The sequence below is a fragment of the Brassica rapa genome, chromosome A01, assembly GCF_000309985.2.
Source record: "Brassica rapa cultivar Chiifu-401-42 chromosome A01, CAAS_Brap_v3.01, whole genome shotgun sequence".
Lineage (NCBI taxonomy): Eukaryota > Viridiplantae > Streptophyta > Magnoliopsida > Brassicales > Brassicaceae > Brassica > Brassica rapa.
The window spans coordinates 15,384,386-15,409,534 of NC_024795.2; the positions used below are offsets into that span (position 1 = coordinate 15,384,386).

At 37.9% G+C, this 25,149-nt stretch overlaps 1 protein-coding gene and 1 long non-coding RNA gene across 2 annotated transcripts; one reads left to right on the forward strand and one right to left on the reverse strand.

The window, feature by feature from the left end:
• Window positions 1–4,764: 4,764 nt before the first annotated feature.
• LOC103873266 lies at window positions 4,765–5,403 on the forward strand. Its single transcript, XM_009151689.3, has 2 exons — window positions 4,765–4,856; window positions 4,937–5,403. The coding sequence occupies exon 2, from the start codon at window positions 4,956–4,958 to the stop codon at window positions 5,220–5,222; it is 267 nt and encodes an 88-aa protein (XP_009149937.1). The 5' UTR covers window positions 4,765–4,856; window positions 4,937–4,955; the 3' UTR covers window positions 5,223–5,403.
• A 3,251-nt stretch (window positions 5,404–8,654) lies between these two features.
• On the reverse strand, window positions 8,655–24,890 carry LOC117126447. The gene is made up of 2 exons (XR_004449026.1): window positions 15,101–24,890; window positions 8,655–13,545 (listed from the first exon to the last, which is right to left on the reverse strand). It is a non-coding gene; the product is annotated as an uncharacterized LOC117126447 (long non-coding RNA).
• Between the last annotated feature and the right edge of the window lie 259 nt (window positions 24,891–25,149).

Sequence of the window (25,149 nt, forward strand, 5' to 3'; positions counted from 1 at the left end):
ATTTTTGAAAAAAACATTTTAGTTTTCCAAGATCTAACCCTAACAATACATACAATACTACAACATATGTTTGCCAAACTCCTAAACCAAAGAATATAATGATACACTACTTCCACTCATCTATCTTCAAAACAAATCAATTTTATCATATCTTAATTTATATCACTTAAAACTGTTTATAATTACTTGATTTTTATTTTTCACGCATCAAAATATTTTTTACAAGATTTATAAATTATTTTTAAAATAAGCTGGTACCAGACGACTGAAGTTTCAGTCGTCTAGACGACTGAAGTTTCAGTCGTCTAGAAGACTGAAGTTTCAGTCGTCTAGACGACTTCCAACAATTCAGACGACTCAGACGATTTACTGGGGCTATATTCGTAAAAATGGCTTCTGTTTTTTTGTTTGGTCACAAGGGACTGAGCTGTAATTTCACTAGGCTTTTAGGTTAGTTTTGCATTTGATTCAAGTTTGGGTATAGGTTTGGGATTAAAATCAAGTTGTGGGTTAGTTTTGGCTTCTCTTTCAGACCAGTATATATAATGTTCCCGACTTTTCATTCAAATTAGGTATATCAACATCTCCATATCGGATTTAATGATCCTCTCTTGTCCCAAACAATACACGATTAGATGTACATTTGTTCATGGTGGTTCTCATCCAAGCTGATTCATCTCATACCATACATTCGGAGAGTTGTGTTTTATGTTTGAAAAATGTTGCATCCAGGATCAGAGACTAAACATATCTACCAATGGCATATCTGAACAGAGAAACCAGTGAAATGGATCCTAATCTCGCTCACCTAGAATCCTAAGAAGAACAAATCAAACACAGAAGATAGTCACAAATGAAAAAATACCATCATTAAGAACAAAGCTATGGTGATGATGATAATGAAACGTAGAAAGTAAGAGATAGAGAAGATGATACTATGTTTTCAACAAAAAAAAGATAGAAGATGATACTTTGTTCGATTGATTATTCTAGAAGTGACAGAGGCCTTGGCATAGTGTTTACTAAACTAAATTTGATGTGATTATGGGAATGCAGTCTAAACCAGTTCAAGGGGAGATTGCCACTGAAGATGTCTTAGTTATTCCAGAAAGTCCATTGCCTCGTGCAAGAACCAAGAAACTCAAGGAAACTGCCACTGGAATGATTAATTCTATCGAAGAGCAAGTAGAATGTCTCGGCCAAATTTCCAATCATGAAGCCTTCGCCTTAATGGAGTTTTCTCGAAGCAGCTGATCAATAATTTAACAAAGGCTGTTGTGTATTCTCTTTTTCCCTAATTTGGTTTTGTTCCACTAACTTTTCCAAGTTAGGTTTTTAACAAGGCCACAATTGTCCTTACCATATGCTAAATGTTCGTCCAATTGAACTTATTATGAACAAACAAAAAGTAAATTACTCCATTTATAGAGTAAATCTCATTATGGAGTGAGAAATAAAGTATGATTGGAGTACTTTTTACTTTATACTTACTTTTACTTCATTTTAGAGAAAAAATGGTGTTGGGTTGGAGATGGATTGGATCGAAAAGCGTTGCTGTTACCATAATATTTGTCCAACCATAAAAAAGATTTTGATCGCAATGGTGAACTCCATCTGTAGTATTTGCCTCTTAACATCTTTGCTAGCAGAGATATCAGGAATTGAACCAATTTGCAAAGTTATTTCCCAATAAAACGAGATCAAATTTAAAAAAAATATAGTTCATTAATAATAAAGTAGAACTTTAGATAATTTCGATGCTTACATTAGAAATTAAGATAATTGGTGTTCCTAGAGAAGATGCAACGGTCATTACATTCAAGGATATGCACTTGTATTGTTTTGCATGCTTAGTGGAACTTTTATTTTGGAAAGAAAAAAAAGACAGTTTGTAGACAATTAGAATCGTTGTAAGGCATCTAGAAGTCAATAAAACGTCCCCGTATATGGATATACTTTGTCGATGCTAAGAACAAAAACACTTACGATGCATTTTTTTTTCTTATTTTACGTAATCAACATAAAAAGACTCTTTTAAAACTCTCGTAACCGAAAACATGGACTCTATATCTATATGGATAAAGTACATTGGTTGATTTCTCCCACCACGTGCAAGATTATCCGCATTTATATTTTAAGTCATGGGTATGTGTTTTAACTCAATAATTTTGAAAACCTCCTTCAGACCTTGTATTTCTTCTAGGTTGGCAAAAACAGACCATTCTCCAACTTTTAAAACAATTTTCACCAACTGAAAACAATCTGTTGCAAAAATTGCATGAAATTTTTTGAGAGTTTTCATTTTTTCCATTACCAAAATGAAAAGTTCAATTTCTGCATGTATGTGTGAGAAGAAGCCTATTGTGTTTCTTGCCTCATCAGTCCTTCTACTGTACTATACCACCCAAGCCCTGAGAACCATCATTTCACTCATCATAGTGTTTTTTGTGTTTCCTCATCCCCATTTTATGGGTTGCTGTTTTGGTAAACTTGTGCACCATTGCCAACTGTGCCTCACTCCATAAAACCGCTTATATTTCTGCCAATTATAAATTATTGTTTGGATCTTTATCGATAATTTTAAACTTTTTCATTGCTTTTTTTCCAAATATACCATAAAATCAAAGCAAAATGATTGTCTTATATATGTGATGCAATTCTACAAATCAAATAGTCAATATTGGCATAAACCAATTGAATTGGGAAACTATCCGGATTCGTGGAGATTGTTGAGAGAGCTCGTACTTGAATTGTCAAGGGCATTCACAAAAAAATATGGTTATTTTTTTTTTCTCTTATACTCCACATCTATCACAATGAATATTGCATTTAATATCCTGAATATTGAACTTTCTTCTAACTTGTAGGCAACCTGAAATAATTTTTGAAAAAAATGTTTTAACTAAGGAAATCATTTAATTTTTCAAGGATGAACTTACTGGGTCTTGATATGCTCTATCTAGATATTGATTTTCCACTTTATATCCAGACTTAAATGTGTACTTTCCGGATTCTGTAAATATTCACATTTCAGACTTCCTAATGATTTTGGAATTTAGTCGAATTATGCACTTTTTAATCAAAGGTTGGAAGAACATTATGAAGTTTGATGAATCGTACAGCCATATTAATTTTTATTTTTATTTTGGTGTAACAACCATAATTATTTTTCCCCAAACTTAAATAAGAACCTGAAATGATGACAGAGGTATACTTTTACAGCATGATAGGAATAGTTACTGATATAAATAAATGTAACTTGTCACCCAGTGCTAATAAAAAACAGCTAGAAATCGCTAATTTATCCAACTTTACAATTTAATTAACCTTATATGGATTACTATAGAATCAATTTGATTCCAACTTTTTGTAGTGGAAGAAAGTTTTCTTTTTTTTTTTTGCTAAAATAGTGGAAGAAAGTTTCCAATGTCGAAATATCGTCACTCTGTATTAAAACAATTTAACGTTCCAAAACGAGAAACTAAGTGACTGTATTTTGATTCATACTTTTTCTATTTGTCTGGAATTTACATCTGAGATCCGGTCCTTTCTAATTTACCTTTTATGTTTTAACCAATGTTTTTGGCCGGCTTGTCCCAGTACAACAATCGACCACACACACTCAACTTTTATGAAACCACCTAAAAGGATAATGGACTTGGGACACGAAACTCAACCCTACTTTCCTCTCTCTCGGAATTTATTGTTCTGTGACTACTCATATGGTTTTTTTTTCATATGGTTGACTCGTCAAGAGCCTTTAAAGAATAATTGTCATTTGCTTTAGATCTTGTCCAGCCTCATTTATATTTTCACTATAAAATAGAATTTAAAATAAAAATATTTCAATCTACTCTATTTGCATTTTATAATATAGTTAAAATGAGTTTATTTTGCAAGTAAAGTAATTCGTTTATTTTGTTCATCGTTCTATTTTTCAAATAAAAATAAAATATCATTATAAAATAATCAATTGGAGATAGTCTTGCCAAATGGCTAGCTTCGCATCAGTCAGTACCATGCCTTCTCAGATAAGGCATTTCCAGTAAGCGCCCATAACATATCAATTTGAAGTATCGTTTCACAATCACTGAATTATGAATTTTCATTATTTCCGGTCAAATGGTTCGCCTTTGATTTACTATGAATATCAAAAAAACAAAGTTACCAGTTAACCCTACGACTATCATGACTCAATCGTGAGGTGAATTTCAAAATCCAACTCAAGATTTTTAATTATTCATGTGTCTTAGGAAAAAAGGTATACTCCTTCTACTTCATAGTTTGAAAATGTATATTTTTAAAAATTAATATATTAGTAATTAGACTATATATTTGTATAGATAATCTATTATTAATTAGAAATAAACAGTAGCTTAAATTAAAAAAAGAAAGTTTTGGTGAAGAGTTAAATCCAAATATTGTTAAAAAATTGCATTATGAATATATAGTGACATTGCGTGAAAAAAAAAGATATTGGAACAACAATAATTACTTGTGGGAAACCATTTGATATTCAGCTAATCCACAAAGTAACGTGGATTTTCCCTATTTATACTGAAAATAATAGACACCCATTTTTCAAGAATTTCATCATTTTGCCACTCCAATCCTTTCCTTCTTAAGAAAACAATTGCAATATATTGAGAATTCCCCAATCAAAGGCCTCTCCCACTTGTGATTGCCTCACCACTACGACCGTCACATCCAACCCAAATCGTATCGTTAAAATATATCTTAAATAGTCTATACCCACCATGACAGAAAACCCTAATCTTCATGCATATATATAAAAGCTCTCCGTATTCGTCGTCTTAAGGGTACTTAACTAAACCTATCGACCGAAGCTTGGAGAGGTAAGTTATGCTCATTTCATGTCAATAAAAATGATCTAGAACACTATTCATTTCTAAACCACTATGTTTTTCTTCTGCAGATCATAATATAAAACAGAGATGAGGGTAAAACTTAAGTTTATTTTAGTTGTTATCATGGTGGTGATGATCACTGTATGCTCTTGTTCGGATGCGAGGACTACCATTCCCCAAAAAAATAATCAAGAAAAGGAGAAAATATACCGAAAGATGACAGGGAAAGAAGAAGATCTAACTGAGAAAATAGAACACCCCAGAAGCAGTGTAGACAATCACCATTACATCCCAAGACAAGATTTCAACAACTACGGACCTGGAGGCGATAACAATGGAAATGGCGGGGGATAATTAAATCAAATCGTTAAAAACTAAATCAATATATATATATATATATATAGATGTCAAATAAATATATATTATATAGAAAATAAAACATGGCTGTATGTCTATGTGAAATTATACTGTATGAGGCCAGCACACTGTATGAATCCTCTTATGTTTAATAAATGATAAGCCCTTCTAGTTATGATTTCACATTGAACTGTCTTTTTCCCTATGTAAAAATATGATATTCTATTCAAGAAAAATATATCTGTGAACTTCAATTGCTATTTCTGATCATCTCATAGTGACAACATATAATAAGTTATAAGAATTTCTAACTTAAAACTAATTAACAACTAACTATTGTGAAATTTTGTTTCTATCATAATTTTTCTTGGAATGATGTTTTTGTCTATTGATCTCAATATATTTAGAAAAATATGAAAGAGACAAAAAGTTTTGTTAGATTTGTGAAAGATAAGAAAATGATAATACTTGTTGTTGGGATCAAAAACGGTGGCAACAAAGTTAACATTCAAAACGTCCGAGGAAGAAAACGAGAATTTCTCCGATAAATACTTTTTCGAAATAGATTCTTTCTTACGAAAAACCTTTGCGGAGGAAAAACGAGATATCCGACGAGAGCTCGAAAAAAGGTCGCTACGCAGCGACCGAGCTCAGCCAAGCTCGGTCACTACGTAGCGACCGAGCGTTCGTCCCGCTCGGTCGCTACGTAGCGACCGAGCTCAGCCCAGCTCGGTCGCTACGTAGCGACCGAGCGTTCGTCCCGCTCGGTCGCTACGTAGCGACTGAGCGTCCATCCCGCTCGGTCGCTACGTAGCGACCGAGCTCAGCCAAGCTCGGTCGCTATGAAACGACCGAGCTCTTCCGAAACGTCGATACGACACCAGTCCATGCATTCTCGTCGAACCTTCGATACTATCTCCCGAAGACCGTAGCGAACTCGGCTCATGTTTTCCGCTATTCTAAATCATCGATCAAACTTTGCAGATTAAAACCGTGGAAAGTTCGTTCTTTATCGAAAGAAGTCATAATAAACGATTCGAGTCGGAAAATGGCCTAAAGGGACCTAAAACACGACTTCAAGCCCACTCTACGATTTCTTAACCAAAAGCCCGTAAACCGTAGCACGGTTTACGCTTGGCGAGCAAAGAAGGATAAATGTCAAGTTTCCGCGGATAAATACAAAATTTTGAGGATAATTACGAAGATCGGAAAAAATGGAATATCTCCATTTTATGCTATGACGGCTTAAGGGCAGAAGAGTAAAAGCGTAAACCAACCTTGGAGCAAGTATATAAGGAGTCATAGGCGAGAGGCATGGGGGAGACTTTTTTCAGAGCAAACTTAGCACTTAGAGCAATTTAGGCAATTTTCCTTTTTTGTTATTTCGAGCTGCGACTCAATTAGGTTTAGCCATCTTAGGGTTGCTAGAACGAGGAATCTCAGCGACAGCTCTCGAGCCCAGGCTTATACCTTGCTGTAACGCTCATACGCAGATTCGGAATAAGATCTACTTTGCCGACAGCTCTCAATTTCTTATACTTTATCGTTGTTATTCTCGTGTTCTGATTGCTTGACGTGTGGTAATTAGCAGATATCCGGATCCTCTGGGAAATTAGGGTTTTCCTAGTTTTCTTATTTAAACGAAAATCGACAGTGCGAATTTCGGTTCCCACAGTTTGGCGCTAGAAGGAGGGGGATACGGACCAATCTAACCCGCAAAAGCCACTCAACGATCAGGAATGATATGCAAGACTCCACGTGCACGAATGTCATCTCATTCAAGGGGGGAGCAACGGTCGATCGAGTCAAACCTCGAAACGACCTCCTTGTTATTGAGTTAACGATTCGAGATATTGATGTCGCTAGGGTGCGAATCGATACCGGAAGTTCGGCTGATATCATCTTCAAAGATACTCTAAAAAAAATGGGGATAAATCAATCCGAAGTCGCAAGATACCCTAGCCCACTGCTGGGACTTTCGGGGGAAACGACCATGGCCTACGGGTCAATTAATCTCGCTGTCAAAGCCAGAACCGTGACGAAAGTCACAGAGTTTCTAGTCGTTGACCGTCCCGCGTCTTACAACGTTATCATGGGGACGCCATGGTTGAACGCCATGCGTGCAATCCCATCAATTTACCATCTTTGCCTCAAATTCCCGACCCCTAACGGAGTCAAGGTAATATGGGGAAATCCGAGAGTATCACAGGTGTGCTTCGCCGCATAACTGAAACGAAAAAGAGCGGTCCTCAAGATCACTCCTAGAAAAGTGGAGAAAAAGATCTCCAACAAAGATACGCGAAGTCAGGATTCGGCGGAACTCTTCTGGCAATCTCGTAATATCGCCGCCCTAGACGAAAAACGCGAGCCAACTAGCGAACCCGTGGTAACGCTGCGTCGAGATCGGAGCCAATCTCCGCGAACCTTTGAGGACAGAACTCGTAGCCTGTCTTAAAAAGAATCTCAATACTTTCGCATGGGCTGCTGAAGATATGCCAGGGATCGACATTAACATAACATATCACAAGCTGAATATCGACCCAACGTTCAAACCCATCAAACAAAAAAGACGGAAGCTAGGTCTCGAACGTGCTTCCGCAGTAAACACGAGGTCGAAAAGTTGCTTAAAGTCGGGTCGATAACAGAAGTAAGATACCCAGACTGGCTCGCCAACCCTGTAGTAGTCAAAAAGAAAAACGGAAAATGGCGAGTTTCCGTAGACTTTACCGACCTAAACAAAGCATGTCCAAAGGAAAGTTTCCCTCTACCACAAATCGATCGATTGGTAGAAGCGACAGCGGGCAACGAGCTCTTATCCTTCATGGACGCCTTCTCAGGTTATAATCAAATTAGGATGAATCCCGACGATCGCGAGAACACGACGTTCATCACCGATTGCAGAACTTATTTCTATAAAGTAATGCCCTTTGGCCTCAAAAACACTGGCGCGACTTACCAACGACTCGTAAACCGAATGTTCTCCAAACAGCTCGGAAAAACGATGGAGGTTTATATTGACGACATGCTCGTCAAATCCCTCAAAGAAAAAGATCACGTGTCACATCTCGAGGAATGTTTGCTCAGTTAAATTCCCATAACATGAAGCTCAACCCGAGAAAATGTAGATTCGCCGTGGCATCAGGGAATTCCTCGGCTACTTGGTCACATACCGCGGCATCGCAGCGCTTAACCGAGATGGCTTCTCCAAAGAATAAGTGGGAAGTCCAAAGGCTGACTGGCCGGATCGCAGCGGTTAACCGATTTATTTCACGATCAACAGACAAGTGCCTGCCCTTCTATGATGCCTTGCGAGGAAATAAAAAATTCGAATGGTCGGAAGAATGCGAAAACGCCTTCCAACAACTGAAGCGTTATTTAGCTACTCCTCCAGTCCTCGCAAAACCCGTGGAAGGGGAGCCTTTATTCTTATACATCGCTGTGTCGGCAACGGCCGTAAGTGGAGTCCTGATCAGGGAAGAACGCGGGGAGCAGAAACCTATTTTCTACATAAGCAAAACCTTGCTGGATGCCGAGTCTAGGTACCCATTAATGGAAAAATTGGCATGCGCGGTCGTAACATCGGCCTGAAAACAAAGACCATATTTCAAATCCCATACGAACGTCATCCTCACGACCTTTCCCCTACGGACAATTCTGCATAGCCCAAGTCAGTCAGGCCGACTAGCCAAGTGGGCGGTCGAATTGAGCGAGTACGACATCGAACACCGACCAAGGACGAGCGCAAAATCACAAGTGCTCGCAGACTTCTTGGTTGAACTTCCAACAGGGACCATAACCAACGAGGAACCAAATTCCACCTGGCTCCTCCACGTTGACGGATCCTCATCGAAGCAAGGATCGGGCATCGGAATCCGTCTCACATCTCCAACAAGCGAGATCTTGGAACAATCGTTCAGGCTGGAAATCCACGCTTCAAACAACGAGGCCGAATACGAAGCACTCATCACAGGGCTACGTTTGGCTCACGGCTTAAAAATACGTAATCTACACGCTTACTGCGACTCCCAGTTAGTGTCCAGTCAATTCAGCGAAGAGTATGAAGCCAGAGACGAACGGATGGACGCGTACCTCAAACTGGTCCAAAGTCTAGGTCAAGATTTTGACAGTTTTGCCCTTACGCGAATTCCCCGTTCCGAGAACGTTCAGGCAGAGGCCCTCGCGGCCTTAGCATCAAGTTTTGACCCAGGATTTAAAAGGGTAATACCAGTCGAGTTCATCGAACGTCCGAGCATCGGACCACCAATTGTCGTCAATCTCATCGAAGGTCAAGATGACGAGGAAGAAGAAATTACGATTCAACCACAATCAGAGCAATCAGATTACGGCTGCGATACCCCATGGCTTCAGACGATTCGAGACTACATTCTCGACGGGCAACTGCCCACCGAAAAATGGGCAGCCCGTAAAGTCCAAACACAGGCCGCACGCTACGTAACAGTGGACGGTGAAATTTACAAATGGAGATTCTCTGGACCACTTATAACGTGTCCGGAAGGGGAAAAAGCAAGAAAAGTAATGGAGGAAGTACATTCCGGTTCCTGCGGCAACCATTCCGGTGGAAGATCGCTAGCCGTGAAAATCAAACGCCATGGATACTACTGGCCAACAATGATCGAAGATTGCGAAAAATTTGCACGGAAACGCGAAAAATGCCAAAGGCATGCGCCAACCATCCGAGAACCGGCCGAAGTCCTTTCCTCCATCACATCGCCCTAACCCTTTATGCGCTGGGCCATGGATATTGTCGGACCTCTTCATAATTCAAAGCAAAAGCGTTTCCTTCTAGTCCTCACCGATTTTTTCTCAAAATGGGTAGATGCGGACTCATACGCAAGTATAAAAGATGTCCAAGTTGAAAATTTCGTATGGAAAAATATCATCTGTAGGCATGAAGTTCCTTACGAGATCGTAACCGATAACGGGTCTCAGTTTATCTCCACCCGGTTCGAAGCATTCTGCAAAAAAATGGAAGATACGATTCAACAAGTCAACTCCCAGATATCCGCAATGCAACGGACAAGCTGAAACAATCAACAAAACCATTCTCGATGGACTGAAGAAAAGCTTAGAGGCCAAAAAGGGCAGGTGGCCGACGAACTCGAGGGAGTCCTCTGGTCTCACCGTACCACCCCAAGGCGAGCAACGGGAGAAACTCCCTTTGCTCTAGTATACGACACGGAATGCATTATTCCCGCAGAAGTAGAGTTCCCTGGCGTTCGAAGAAGGTTACTACCCGAACGGGAGGAATTCAACGATACCATGCTCCTGGATGATCTCGATCTCATTAACGAGCACCAAGATCGAGCGCTCATCCGAATCTAAAATTACCAGCACGCCGCTGCAAAATATTATAATTCCAACATACGGAATCGTAGGTTTAATCAAGGAGATCTGGTCCTTCGCAAAGTCTTCCAAAACACCGCTGAACGAAACGCAGAAAAACTTGGAGCAAACTGGGAAGGTCCCTATAAAATCGAAAAAGTCGTCCGACCAGGCTCCTACGATATAACCAACATGCAAGGCGTAAAAATTCCTAGAACCTGGAACGCGATGCATCTCAAAAAGTACTATCACTAAACAAACCAACTCGCAATCACCGAACTACGAGACGGCTTGATCTCCATAAGGACTACGTAGGCAGTTTGTCAAAAGACAAATTCAGCTGTCCCCCCTCGTTAAAAAGGGGGGGGAGTGGATACATATACTCGTATACTCCCAAATTCGAAAACATCCGACCACACCCCGATGTTTCCGACTCATCTTAACCAAGCAAACTACTTACTCGCAGAGCACTCGACCATTAGGAAAAAGCAACGTTTAGCATCGCGAGACGTCGCAAGAGATGCCCCAAAGAGTTATTTCTTCCGAACAACGAAAAACAGAACCTTTAACAACATATTTTGCGCAAAAACTCAAAACGGCGACATTCGTCGCCAAGTCCGATGCTGATCACATCGAACTCGCGATCGTCCTAAACAGGCATAGTCATCTCGCAAAGATGACTCTCGTACATCCGACACAAGGATAATAGCACTATAAAAGAAATCCAAAATTTTGGTCCAGCACTTCCGGTTGGCTTAAAAATTGTCTCCGGAGAGATGCTCGATTCGTATCAGACAAGTCGTATAAGTCGAGAACCTATAGCGGACTTTAAATCGGTACGAATCAGGAAGAAATCGCAACAGGAAAAACGATAGCCGGCTAGTCACCACACAAACATTAAACCGAAAGTAAACCTAGGTCTTGCCCTAAACCCAGCGCACTGGTCTCTAACATCTCAAGGCATGATATCAAAAGATACGAGATCCCTAAACCATGCCTCTATGTTTATATTTGACATCTTCAGCGCCCCCGCGAAGCCCACATCTCGGAAATCGACAGTGCGAATTTTGGTTCCCACACTTGTGACAAAATGATTTTTTGGAATAGATGTCACAAAGCCTTTACATTGTAATACTCCCTCCGTTTTTTAATATAAGTCGTTTTACAGCTATGCACGTAGATTAAGAAAACCATTAATTTTTTATATTTTCTAAACAAAAACATCATTAATTATTTACCTAACCACAATTCAATCAATAGAAAAATAGAAGATATATTACCATTGGTTATATAATATTAATTATTAATAAATTTTACATAGAAAACCGAAAACGACATATAATTTGGAACAAATTTTTTTCTCTAAAACGACTTATATTAAAAAACGGAGGGAGTATATAAACTTATTATAATGCTATAAAATCGTTTTTCAACCTTATACTAATGATTAATGCCACAGCTGTAAAGTCATTAGTGATATACTAAAGGGTGGAAAAACTGTTACAGAGGAGGATCATCTTCTTACTTTCTCCAACATCTCCTTTTTCAGGGACAGCCGCGGAGAGATATCTTGTCTTCAGATGCAGAGGAGTGTGCTCTATGATTGGACATGTGATGTTTGGCTTGTGTTTTATAGGGTCACTTACAGCCCCCACCCCAAATTCGAAAACTGTGCAGATGTGTTTTATCAATGTACGGAGGAAGTCCCACCAATTTATTTAGCTCAAATTTGTACACAAAATAGAGGATTGAGTTAGCTTTACAACGCCGCCGATTTTAGGTCGATCAGACGGCTTGATCAAAATTTATGTTGTTTTAGTGAAGAGCGTTCAGTATGACGCTCAAGAGGAAGCTGTCAAGCTTGTAGCATGGTGTCGAGCGACACCCATCCTGATCTGCTCCCGAGAATTTTTATCAACTTCCAAGAATTTTAAAGTGTTTCAGAAGTTTCCCTTATTAACAAAAGAGCGGAGAACATGTTTAAAATACCATATTATTATTTTAAGCCATTATCGACGGTTGACGGTTCTTTTAAGCTTTGATTGAGGATTGGAGAGAAGAGAAGAACTCCTTCGAGAGTTTTATTAGAATTTCAGTATTTCTTATTTTATATATATATATATATATGTAGTATATTTCGTCTTTAATTATGTTGTCCATGATCATGTCTGAGTAAAATACTTGTTAGATTTAGTGATTTCATGAGCTTAATGTCAACCTGAAAAATTGCTAGGGTTCACTAATTTATACACCAGGATGGCTTGTAATACTAGGATTAATAGTATATAACCTAGAATCATAGGACAGTCTAGAGGAGAGAAGGAAACCAAAAACATGTAGACTTTTCCCTTTTAGACCTAAAAGAGGAATCTGATTCAATGTATACCAAGCCTCAAAACAAGCAACTTGAATTGATTAAGGTTGGAAATTAGTTTTGGTTCCTTCGGACTTTCTCAACTAGAGTGGATGTTATTGGCAGGTGATCCACTTTGGCGTTTCTATTTTGTACACCTTGCAACCAATAACCTCAAAGAATGGTGTTGGAGAGTGGTTCGATAATAAGTAAAATTGAAAAAAATTTCATCCCCTTCTTGACTATACAAAACTTTAAAAAAACTCATAAAATAAAACCTAAAACAAAACACAATATCAGTAATACCTCCTCTAGACTTAAACAAAAATTGTGTTCAATATTATACAGTCTGAGATTGGTGAAGAACATAAAATTCATAAGGAAAATTTTAATAAGGAAAATCGGTATATATGCTCGCTGGATGTGAGTGGCGATCGACACAGTTAAGTGGCGAACGATTGATTCTCATGATGGTTCGTCGATTGACATTGATCAGGTGTCGGTTGATGCTGAGTGTATGTTTGTCTTTCTCGGATCTTTTTTCAATGAACAATTTCGATTGGTGCTGCTACAGTAGTATCGCTCGGCGTCGCTACAATGTCGCGGCGGTTCATCATCTTTTTCCTGAAACAAATAAACGTGAAAAATCAGTATAGAGTGAAAAATAAAATTAAAACTTACCTAACAGTGGGTTACCCTAAAGAGTGAGTTACTCTCGCAAATAAGAGGTTCAATTGTAGTACTTAGGGATCAAATTCACAGGGAGCTAGGGAACCTAATAAATCTAACCAGATTGATTATGCTTGGTTGATTTAATGCTTTAAATGTAAAGTTGCAAGTTTGTGAGCAAAGTAATTGCTCGATTGATTTGATTGGGGTTTTGGTACTTAGATGAAAATAGCTAGACTTAGGGTTTTTATTCAGGTAATCAGGATTATAATCCTACAGATGCCTAATAAGTTGTATGCATGATATTATAGAGCTCAGCACTTATAAACAAACCATTAGGCTCTCGCTTTCTAGGTTTGTCTAATGATCTTATATTAGTGTCGATCGATGATTCTATAGGAATATTGATTGATACACTTATTAAACCGTCGACCAATGATTCGATTAGAATATCGATCGACGTGTTTGGTCAAGCTTTAATACGCGGTTTGAATGTGCTTACTAAGCTTCCTAGATCAGCTCTCGCCTTACTCTAGCAATCTTAGCTCAGTTAGGATGGATTCAAGGTTAGATGCAAGCTATCGCTTATATCTTCAACTCCTAAGGCAAGTTCTAGGTAGCTAATCTAGAAGTAGACATTAATGATAATCCTAAAGATGAATATCACAACTTAGAAATCTATAGCTGGGGCTAATCTCTCATAACCTATTTAAACCCTAAAATCTAGCAAGAGAACTACTCATACATGGCGAAGAAATTCATAACATCAATAAGGTATAAAAACTGCATAGATAAATAGATAGATATCAATGGAGTTCCAATCACAAATCTCTTTGGATCTTCTCTCTAATCTACTAAAAATCCTAGAAAACCTTTTGCTGTGAAAATAGTAAAAAAAGAAAGCACACTTTGCTTATATAGTTAGGTTAAAACTCGTCAGGGGTAATCTTGTAAATTGGTGAAGACTTGGGTTCTAAGTCGGTTGAGACCAAACGGACTTTCTGTGCGCTTCGCTGTTGATTGATGTCACGATGTGAACATCGATCGATTATTATTCTTCAATGTCGACTGATAGTCGTGCTCGATGGTCATCTCGGGTACTTACTACAAATATCTCCAAAATGCTCTAAAATCATCATTTTCTTCCAAATCACTCATGATCCTATAAATATACTAAATAGACTCTATAATATAATTATTAGTAGTTAAGACACTTATAAACCATGGGTAAAAATGAGTTAAATCCATGGTCTATCAACTCCCTTTGACTTACCATTTAGCTTGTCCTCAAGCAAAACATACATGCACTCTTTGGAAGAGGTTTGAAAACAGCAGGGGCTCACAGATTTAAAGCTTAGAATCAACACCTTAGAAAGTCCTAGTCTCAGAAGCATACTATACCATATCCTAGTCTAGCATCCCAATTCATCTAGTCAACAACTTAGCAAATCATGTCTGACAATCCCCTCTACCAACCTCAATTCTTACATAAATAAAGTGTAGGCTTTACCTTGGGGGTATCAATCACAGGATGCAAGGATGGTCAGCCAAGTATCTGGACCTGCAGGTAAAAAAATAGTTCATATCATCTCTCTCCACTAATTTTCTCTCTCAGTCAAAGTCTGCTTATATTGCAAGATCATTGACCAAGATTGGACATGCTTCCATGAATCAATCTTTAATGGTTGTACCAACCAAATCATGTTCACTTCTTTTTGACCTATATCCTAGGATTATTTGTGAATCAAGCCTTAATGGTTGTAGCCACCAAGTCCTATTCGAATTTCTTCCTAATTTATCTATAATATTATATATATATATATAATTATATCAACATATTTCAAAAATAGAGAGAGAGAGTGTGATAAATCTACACAAGGCTTTACTTTCCAGACTTGTTTGAAGAATCCGATCCCATGTATACCACGCCCCAAGACAAGCAGATTTGAGCTCAATTAGGTTGTAGGCCAGCTTTGGTTCCTTCAAACACTCTCAGCAAGTGTAACATAGTTGACAGGTTAATTCACTTTGGTATCTTTAGTGCTATCAGCCACTAGTATGTCTAGAATGGTGTGGTTAGATAACAAGTAAAATCAATAAGTTCATCGTCCCCTATTGGACTCAATAATTTTTTTTTGAAAATATTTTAAATAAGACTCATGAATAAACTAATATCAGTAAATCTACCCCCAGACTTAATCTTCACTGTCTCCAGTGTAAATTGAGTCGGAGTTATGGCGATAAAGAAAGCATAAGGACTCAATGTAACAAGTAAGAACGATATACCAGATCGGAATTAATGTCGATCGATGTGAAATTGTTGTCATCGGTCGCGGCAAGTAATGTTCTGTTGATCAATGTCAGCAGTGTTTCATCGGTCGATACTCACAGTCACGACATTCGTCTACTCGGATTTTTTTTTTTTCTTTTTATGACCTGCAATAATTTAAAACCAACATAAATACCAAATTAATAAAAACCAATTAAATATTATCTAATAGTGGGTTGCCTTCCACTCAGCGCTTTGTTATAGTCATTTAGCTTGACTTTGGAGGTGATTTGGCTAGTAATGTGGAAAGCTGGAACTTGCTGGGAAACAGATTTCCATCTCTTCTTTGCGATTATTGAACCATGTACCAGTTAAGTCTCGCATTGCTTCCTCTCTTCTGCTCCATTTGTCCTTCATTGTAGCAATTGTATTCTCTATCTTCTGTAATCTGTCTCCAAGACTCTCAAGGTTGAACTGATGTCTCATAAGTGTGGTGCATGTGTCAGTTGAGATCTCTTCTCCATGGTTGTGTGTATCATACATATCTGATTTCACCTTTGGTACTAGCCTTCCTCGGTTTGTAGCTTCGTCGATCGTGTGCTTATGTGACTGTCGATCGATATGTTGTTGCATCTGTCTATCGATGTTGATGCCTATGGTCGATGGGCGATGTATCTCTGAATCTACACTATCTCCCTCTGTAATCCTTCTGTCTGAGAAGTCAAAGAGCTCATCGTAAGTGATAGACCATGGATTTAACCCATTATTAGCCATGGTATATAGGTGTTTTGAGGCATATTTACTACGATATAGAGTCTATTTAGAGTAATTACATGTTCAGGTACTTACTTGAGAAAAATGATGTATTTTGAGGAATTTGGAGACTTTTTGAGAGCTTTGCTGGAAACCGAGAGAGTCGATTATTTTTCAGAATATCAACAGATGATTATCAAGCACAATCGATCGATGAAAGACTTGCATCATCGATAGACGGCAAAGCCACCCGCGAGTTAATGATAAAATTAGAAGATTGAAAGTTTCACAAAAGTTCCAATAATTACATTTTAAGTCCTTGACCGTCTGTTAGGCTATATTATTAGGGTTTTGTATTATTTTAGAGGCAGACTTACCTAGAGACCTTGTAGACCTATTTTGGAGAGAGGCAAAAAATCACCGTTGAAGAGAGATAGAGCTTAGGATTGGAGAGATAGATCTGACCTACAAAACAGAGAAATCTTGAACTCCCTTGCTTTCATTTACTACATTGCTCACTATTTATTATTCATTTATTTAAGTATTATTCATACTATCATAACATGTGCTTTATGAATATGTGTGAGTAGTCTTACTGTTAGATTTAGGTTTCTCAATAGGTTGATAATTCTATTACTGACTTAAAATGTTGCTAGGGTGTTTAAAAATATAGTTCTTCATTTAGTTGTTCTTAAAGCTAAGTTTATGATAGATCACTCTTTAAACTTAGATCTTAGGATTAATTGAGAACAAACCATCGCTTGACTCAATACCTGAAAATAACTAGCATGATCTTACTAACTAGATACACACGGAAGTTGGTCTAGTAAGTTAGAGAATACTAATCAAACATGTCTTTAAAGCTTTCTGGAAGAAATGTCAATTGACACAACAATAGTTCTGTCGATCGATATTCTTTACGAATAATCGATCAATATTCTTTACGAACCATCGATCGGAACTTTCTCACGATTAACATACGAGAGTTGAAATCCGATATTCAGATTAGATAATCCAATTGATTATATCTGAGTTTGAATTCAAGAACAATTAATATCAATAAACCCCTAAAACCCCAAATTAAGTTATTAACTTATCATACCTGAGAATATACATGAATTAAGCTATTTTTCCAACTGTTAACAACCTCAAATCAAACCAATCGAGCAATTACTTTGCTCACCAATTCATTTACTGCTTTTAAACCTATTAATCTAGCTTTACCTCAAAGACTATAAATATATTGTGTAATCCTAGAGTCTCTGTGGATTTGATCCCTAAGTACTACATATGAACCTGTTATTTGAGAGAGTAATTCACTCCTTAGGGTAATTTGAGTGATATCAAATTTGGCGCCGTTGATGGGGACTCTTTCTTATTACCATTAGATTAAGTTTAGAATTTAGTCAAGATTTTGTTACTGAATTTGCTAAAGTTTTCTCTCTTTCCCTGCTGACACATGTACTTAAGATGGATGACATGGATTTCGGACGGGGATCGATCGACGAAATGAAAAAAACATCGAGCGACGAGACGACGGAAACATCGATCGACGCTTCACACAAAACATCGATCGATGACACCCCACCGGAAGCAGGTAAGTTTTCTCTTACCAATCATGCTAATGAGGAAGTAGTCATAGGTGAGCCTAAAGGTCAACTAAGCAATGCAATTAACCAAATCATAAATGAACAGGGGACTGCAATCCCTGTTCAAATTAATTCAATCTCAAAAAGAGGTGAAGAAACAAAATTGCCTTTGTAAGACTATTGAAATCCCGTTAGAATCCATTCCAATAGGTCAGCCATTAAGCTACCAAAGGACGATACCAAGAGATTCGAGCTTAGCCTGGAACACCTAATTTTGGTACGTCAGAACCCTTTCCGTGGAACCATCTCAGAACACCCGCACGATCACATCGAACACCTGGAAGACATGATGAATGACGAGCACAATCATTGTAAACTCTTTTTGTTTTCCTTAAGAGGGTGATGCCAGAAAATGGCTGGACCAACTACCAGCAGGATCTCTTACTTGCTGGAAAGAAATTATGAGTATTTTCATAAATCACTTCTTCGATGAGACGCGTTACTGGGATGTAAGGAAGAAAATTTTCACATTTCGGAAAGATCCACGGAAATCATTCAGAAATGCCTGGGAAAGATTCAAGAGTTATCAACTTGAATGTCCCCACCATGGTTATTCAGAACCACAACTTATTAACATTTTTTATGGGGGTGTTAACCTGCATTACCAAATCACGCTTGACACGGCCAGTGAAGGGAGCTTCAGTACCAGAAACCCTGAAGAAGCAAAATAGCGACGTGTAGATCCTACTAAATTATGGACATATAACGAAGAAGAAGAGTCGATACCATAGATGGGCCACATCTCGCTGGAATTAAAGAATCTCTGGACTCACTTCATTATGTTCTAGACGAGCAAAATCAATTAGGGGTTTACCAAATTGACGACAATGCCCTTTCCGATCTAGACAATGAGTGGACATCATAGACATCCCAACCTCGACAGATCGGTGTCCTAATCCTGACACCGACAGTTTTACCCGGAATTATAATGTTACTGTTGGATCACGCCGAGGCAGAGCAAAATTCAGGTTAAATCAAGCCTTCACAGGAAATTGCAAATTGGCCACTGACATGAATGGAAAAAATAAATATTATCTACAGTGAGGTAATAAGGAAGTTTGACGCTCTAAGTGAACACATTAAGAGACTGGACAGTCAAGAAGCAGAAAACACGACTGCCATCAAAAGAGAAACAAGACATCTCTCGGGGAGAACTGACGCAATCCGAAACGTTAAGTTAATGTTGTATTACTAAGAAGCGGAAAGCACCTCACCCTGAGCACAATAAAAATCAACTATGCAGAAAAACCCGCTGAAGTTGAGAAAACCGGTGAAAGTAGATCACAACCAATAATTCTTGATAATCCCAACTCAGAATCAGAAACTCCTCAAGAGAAAGGACGGTCCAATGCTGAGGAAGCTGAGAAAGCGACTATCAACCTCGATGAAGAAGAGGAAGAGTTGAAAGAAGATGTGGAAATCGATCAACGAGAAGAAAACAATGTCGATCGACCGACTGCGGTAAATATCGATTGACAGAGTGGAAATAATGTCGATCGACAATCGACTCCTGCAAACCAGCAGTAGAGAGAGTGTATAGGACATTGCCACCCTTTCCTCCTAACAAAATGCAAACTAAGCAAGAATTGGACAAAGCGATCTGCAAGAAAGCACTCGAAAAAATTATGCTGGATGCCACTAAGTGATGCCATAAAAGTATCACCTTCGATAAAGAAATACATAAGGGACTTGGTATCCAAACAGCTTCCAAGCTGCTGAACACAGCGTCATGATGGTTTCGGAGGAAGTGAGTGCAATAATCCAAGGCGAGACTCCGATCAAGAGACCTGATTCGGGCATTTTTGTTTTGCAACATACGAAACAAGAGTTTTCCTCAATCCCTTTGTGACCAAGGATCCAGCATAAATCTAATGCTGCACTCTGTCGCGATATCCTTGGGACACGATGAGTTCAAACCAACTACAATAACTTTGGTTCTTGTTGATAGATCGGTCAGAGTACCTGAGGGAGTACTAGATGACGTGCCGATAAGGATAAAAGACTGTCACATAGCAACGGATTTCGTTGTGTTGAAATACCAGAATGAACCAAAAGATCCCCTCATTTTAGGTAGACCATTTCTAGCTACTGCTGGTGCGATCATCGACGTCAAGGGATGTCGAATATGTTTAAACATTGGAAACATTCCAATGACCTTCGATATGGAAAAATTGATAAGACGTCCTTTAATCGATAAGCAAACCTCTTACGTGGACGATATCTCTGAGTTGGCTGAGGAATCCTTCATAGACCTATGCTCAGATGATCCCCTAAAAAAATTGCTCACATTTACCAAAGAGAAAATTTTTAGTATCGACAGGAGGGCTGATGAATACACACGATCAATGGACGCAGGTGTGGAATTGGCAAATGTCGATGACGTGGAAGATGACGATTCAAAAATCAACGCCGATCGATATTTAAAGGCCGCCGTCGATCGACATTTGTCCTCGCTAGAAAACTGGAATCCCAAGAAAGCACCAAAAATTGAGATAAAGCAACTACCTACCGGACTCAAATACGCTTTTCTCTACAATAACTTCTACCACGTAATCGTAAACGCCAACCTAACAAACGGAGAGCTTGCGTTGTTATTGAACAAACTACGCAAGTATAGGAAAGCCCTCAAATACTATCTCGAGGATATTCCTGGTATCTCGCCAGATATGTGCATGCACCGAATTCACTTAGAAGACGATTCCAAATCGTTAGTAGAATAGCAAAGGAGGCTAAACCCGAACTTGAAAGAAGTTGTTACGAAGGAAATTATCAAGCTTCTAGATGTTGGAGTCATCTACCCAATTTCGGATAGCAACTGGGTAAGCCCCGTGGATGTTGTACCAAAAAAAGGCGGGATTACGGTGGTGAATAATGATAAAAACGAACTGATTCCCAAGCGCTGTCACTGGACATCGAATGTGTATCGATTGTAGAAAGCTAAACGCTGCCACCAGAAAAGATCACTTTCCTTTACCCTTCATTGATCAAATGTTGGAAAGATTGGCAAACCACCAATACTATTGTTTTCTTGATGGATACTCTGGATTTTTTCAAATCCTAATACATCATGACGATCAAGAAAATACTACCTTTACATGCTCTTACGGAACATTCGCAGATCGCAGAATACCATTTGGTCTTTGTAATGCCCCTGCCACTTTCCAACGATGCATTATGTCAATCTTTACGGATATGATAGAAGATTTTATGGAAGTCTGTATGGACGATATCTCAGTATATGGGTCAAGTTTCAAAAGCTGACTCGATAACCTATAAAAAGTTTTGGCAAGATGTTAAGAAAATAACCTTGTTCTAAATTGGAAAAAATGCCACTTCATAGTTAATGATGGAATCGTCCTAGGACATAAAGTATCCGCTGCTGGTAGAGATGTTGATCGAGCAAAAATTGAGGTAATGATCGGTTTGCTTGCACCCACAAACGTGAAAGACGAAAGAAGTTTTTCTCGGCCATGCAGGATTTTATAGGAGGTTTATAGAAGATTTCAGCAAAATCGCTAGACCACTAACAGCCCTCCACTGTAAAGAAGTTAAATTTGACTTCACACCAGAATGCATACGGCCTTTTGAAGAAATAAAGAAAGCCTTGATAACTGCCCCCATCGTACAAGCACCTTACTAGAATCTTCCTTTCGAGATTATGTGCGATGCGAGCGATTTTGCTGTAGGAGCAGTTCTAGGCCAAAGGAAATACAAAAAGCTACATGCTGTCTACTATGCCAGTTGAACACTAGACGAGGCACACAAAAATTACGCAACAACGGAAAAAGAACTACTTGTTGTAATTACGCAACAACGGAAAAAGAACTATTTGTTGTAGTCTATGCATTTGAAAAATTCCGCCAATACCTAGTCGGTTCGCGAGTGATTGTCCGCACCGACCACACTGCAACAAAATATTTAATGCAGAAGAAAGATGTGAAACCACAACTCTTGCGATCCTACTACTCCAGGAATTTGACATCGAGATTCAAGACAAAAGAATAGTAGAAGATGATGTTCGTATCGACGATTTCTTACCTACGGAAAATGTTTACCAAACGGATTCATTTGTCGGAAAAATATGTCTCACATCTGAGGAACCTTCGATCGACGACGACGATGCTATGTCGATCGACACTCCCGATGATCAAAACCAAGAGGTATCCCCCATAACCATCACCTTTGATATAAAAATCAGCGTCGGATGTAACAAATTTCATCCTGACCATGATCCTCCTGTAGACGGACGTCTGAGTCGGGAAGGGCACGCAGTCAAAAAAGGTTTGAGGAATAGATCTTGGTTCGCTGATATAGTAAACTATCTGGTTGCTGACGTAGACCCCAAGAGTTGAGAGGTTATACAAGGAAGAAGCTTTTAAGAGAAATTAGGAGATATCAATGGGATGAACCATATCTCTACAAACATTGCTCTGACGAGATATATAGACGCTGCGTCGCCAAAACTGAAATCTCTGATATTTTATTCCAATGTCATGGATCCGACTATGCTGGACATTTTGAAACCTTTAAAACGGTATCAAAATTCTTCAGGCAGGATTCTGGTGGCCAACTATGTTTCGCGATGCTCATGCATTCATAGCACAATGCGACAGATGTCAGCGAAGAGGAAAAATCAGCAAAAGACACGAAATGGAACATAAATCTATTCTAGAGGTAGAAGTCTTTGATTGCTGGGGAATAGACTTCATGGGTCCTTTCCCTTGCTCGTACAGGAATAAATATATCTTAGTCGCTGTTGATTATGTATCAAAATGGGTCGAAGCAGTAGCTTCCCCAACGAACGACGCGTCTGTAGTTATCAAGCTTTTTAAAAGCATTATCTTCGCGATTTGGAATTCCCTGGATAGTCATAAATGACGGTGGATCCCATTTTATCAACATAATTTTTGATGGATTACTCCGGAAGAACAGAGTGCACCATAAAGTTGCTACACCCTACCATCCGCAGATGAGCGGACAAGTAGAAGTCTTAAATCGGCATATCAAAGAAATCTTAGAAAAGACTGTAAGAACTTATAGGAGAGATTGGTCAAGGAAACTGGACAATGCACTATGGGATTACCGGACTGCATTCAAAACTCCTTTAGGAACCACCCCATTTCACCTGCTCTTTGGAAAATCCTCACTTACCGGTTGAGCTAGAACACAAGGCAACCTGAGCTATCTATACTATTAAATCAGAATTCTCGTAGGATTCTGCCCTTGATTTTAAAAAAAATTACAATGCAATGCCATTGTCATTGTCATTTAATTTTTAATTAGAAATTTATTAATTATCATAATTATTTACACCCTACTTCCTTATATGACCAATATATTATGAAACATGTATTACTATTAGAGTAAATAGGCACATCTGCATAAAATACATAATACAAAATTTATAATGTCGAGCCATATATATTGTACGTGACATCTCTACGGCTTTTATAATTTATCGGATTACACATGCAATTTTTTTTTCAATTTATTAGCTTTACAATACTATTGATATACTATAATTATCACTAGATCCAAATTGATATGAAACGTTCTAATAATACACATGGAATTGTAATTTACTACCCATCCTCCTATACACTAAAAGAGAAATCACTTTAGTGATTTTACTGACATGTCATTAATATAGAGCTTCTCAGAAAAATTGTTATAATTCTATTGGTCGATTTTTTTGAATTTTATTTTTCATTTATTTTAATCAATCGTTTATGTAGACAAGCCCAAAACTATTGTCGATTTCGGTTAAACCCATATATAGCTAGAGGATAATAACTATCGATTTAGTTTAGCCTTGGGCAAGATTTAGAACTAAGACAAATATTAAAAACTTTCCTTATTATTCAAACAGTAAACTTGCGCATGTTGATATCATATTAATTACATTTGATTAGAAAATATTTTAATGTTTCTAATTAGGTTGTTTGTTTTTAATAACTTACCTTTCTAATAGCCCTGCGACTTTGTCCCGAACCAAACCAGCCAAACCGAACCGAACCAACATTTTTGGTTTTTGGTTCGGTTATGTTTTCGAGATAGGTTTGGTTCGGTACGATTTTAAAAAATAATTCGGTTTTTGGTTCGGTTCGTTTTTGATTTTTTATTTTTGGGAAAAACCGAAAGTAACTGTAAATAACCAAAAATAACCGAAAATCTGAACCAAAAATAACCGAATTTAACCAGAAAATCCGAACGTTTTTAAAAACCTATACTGAAATTAACCAAAAATCATAAAAATCGGTTATTTTCGGAAATTTAGGTGAAAACCGAAAATAACCTAAAACCGAACCAAACCGAAATTTAATTCGGTTACTTTCAGAAATGGTTTTTAAAATTTCGGTAAACCAAAAACCGACGGTTCGGTTCGGTTTCGGAAAACTGAAGTCGCAGGGCTACTTTCTAATATGGATTACTTGCGCAATTTGAAATCATTAAATATGCAAATAACTTATTGACAAAATTTGTTTTTAATAACTTACCTTTCTAATATGGATTATTTCCGCAAGTTGAAATCATTAAATATGCAAATCACTTATTTACAATATGGATTACTTGCGCAAGTTGAAATCATTAAATATTATCGATTTAGTTTACCCTTGGGCAAGATTTAGAATTAAGACAAATATTAAAAACTTTTCTTATTATTCAAACGGTAAACGTTCGCATGTTGATATCATATTTATTACATTGCGTACAAAATATTTTAATGTTTCTAATTAGGTTGTTTGTTTTTAATAACTTACCTTTCTAATATGGATTACTTGCGCAAGTTAAAATCATATCATATGCAAATCATTTTTTGACAATACACATTTAATATCTTTCTTTAAACGATTTCATTATTTATTATGCAAAATATTGTGCGTCATT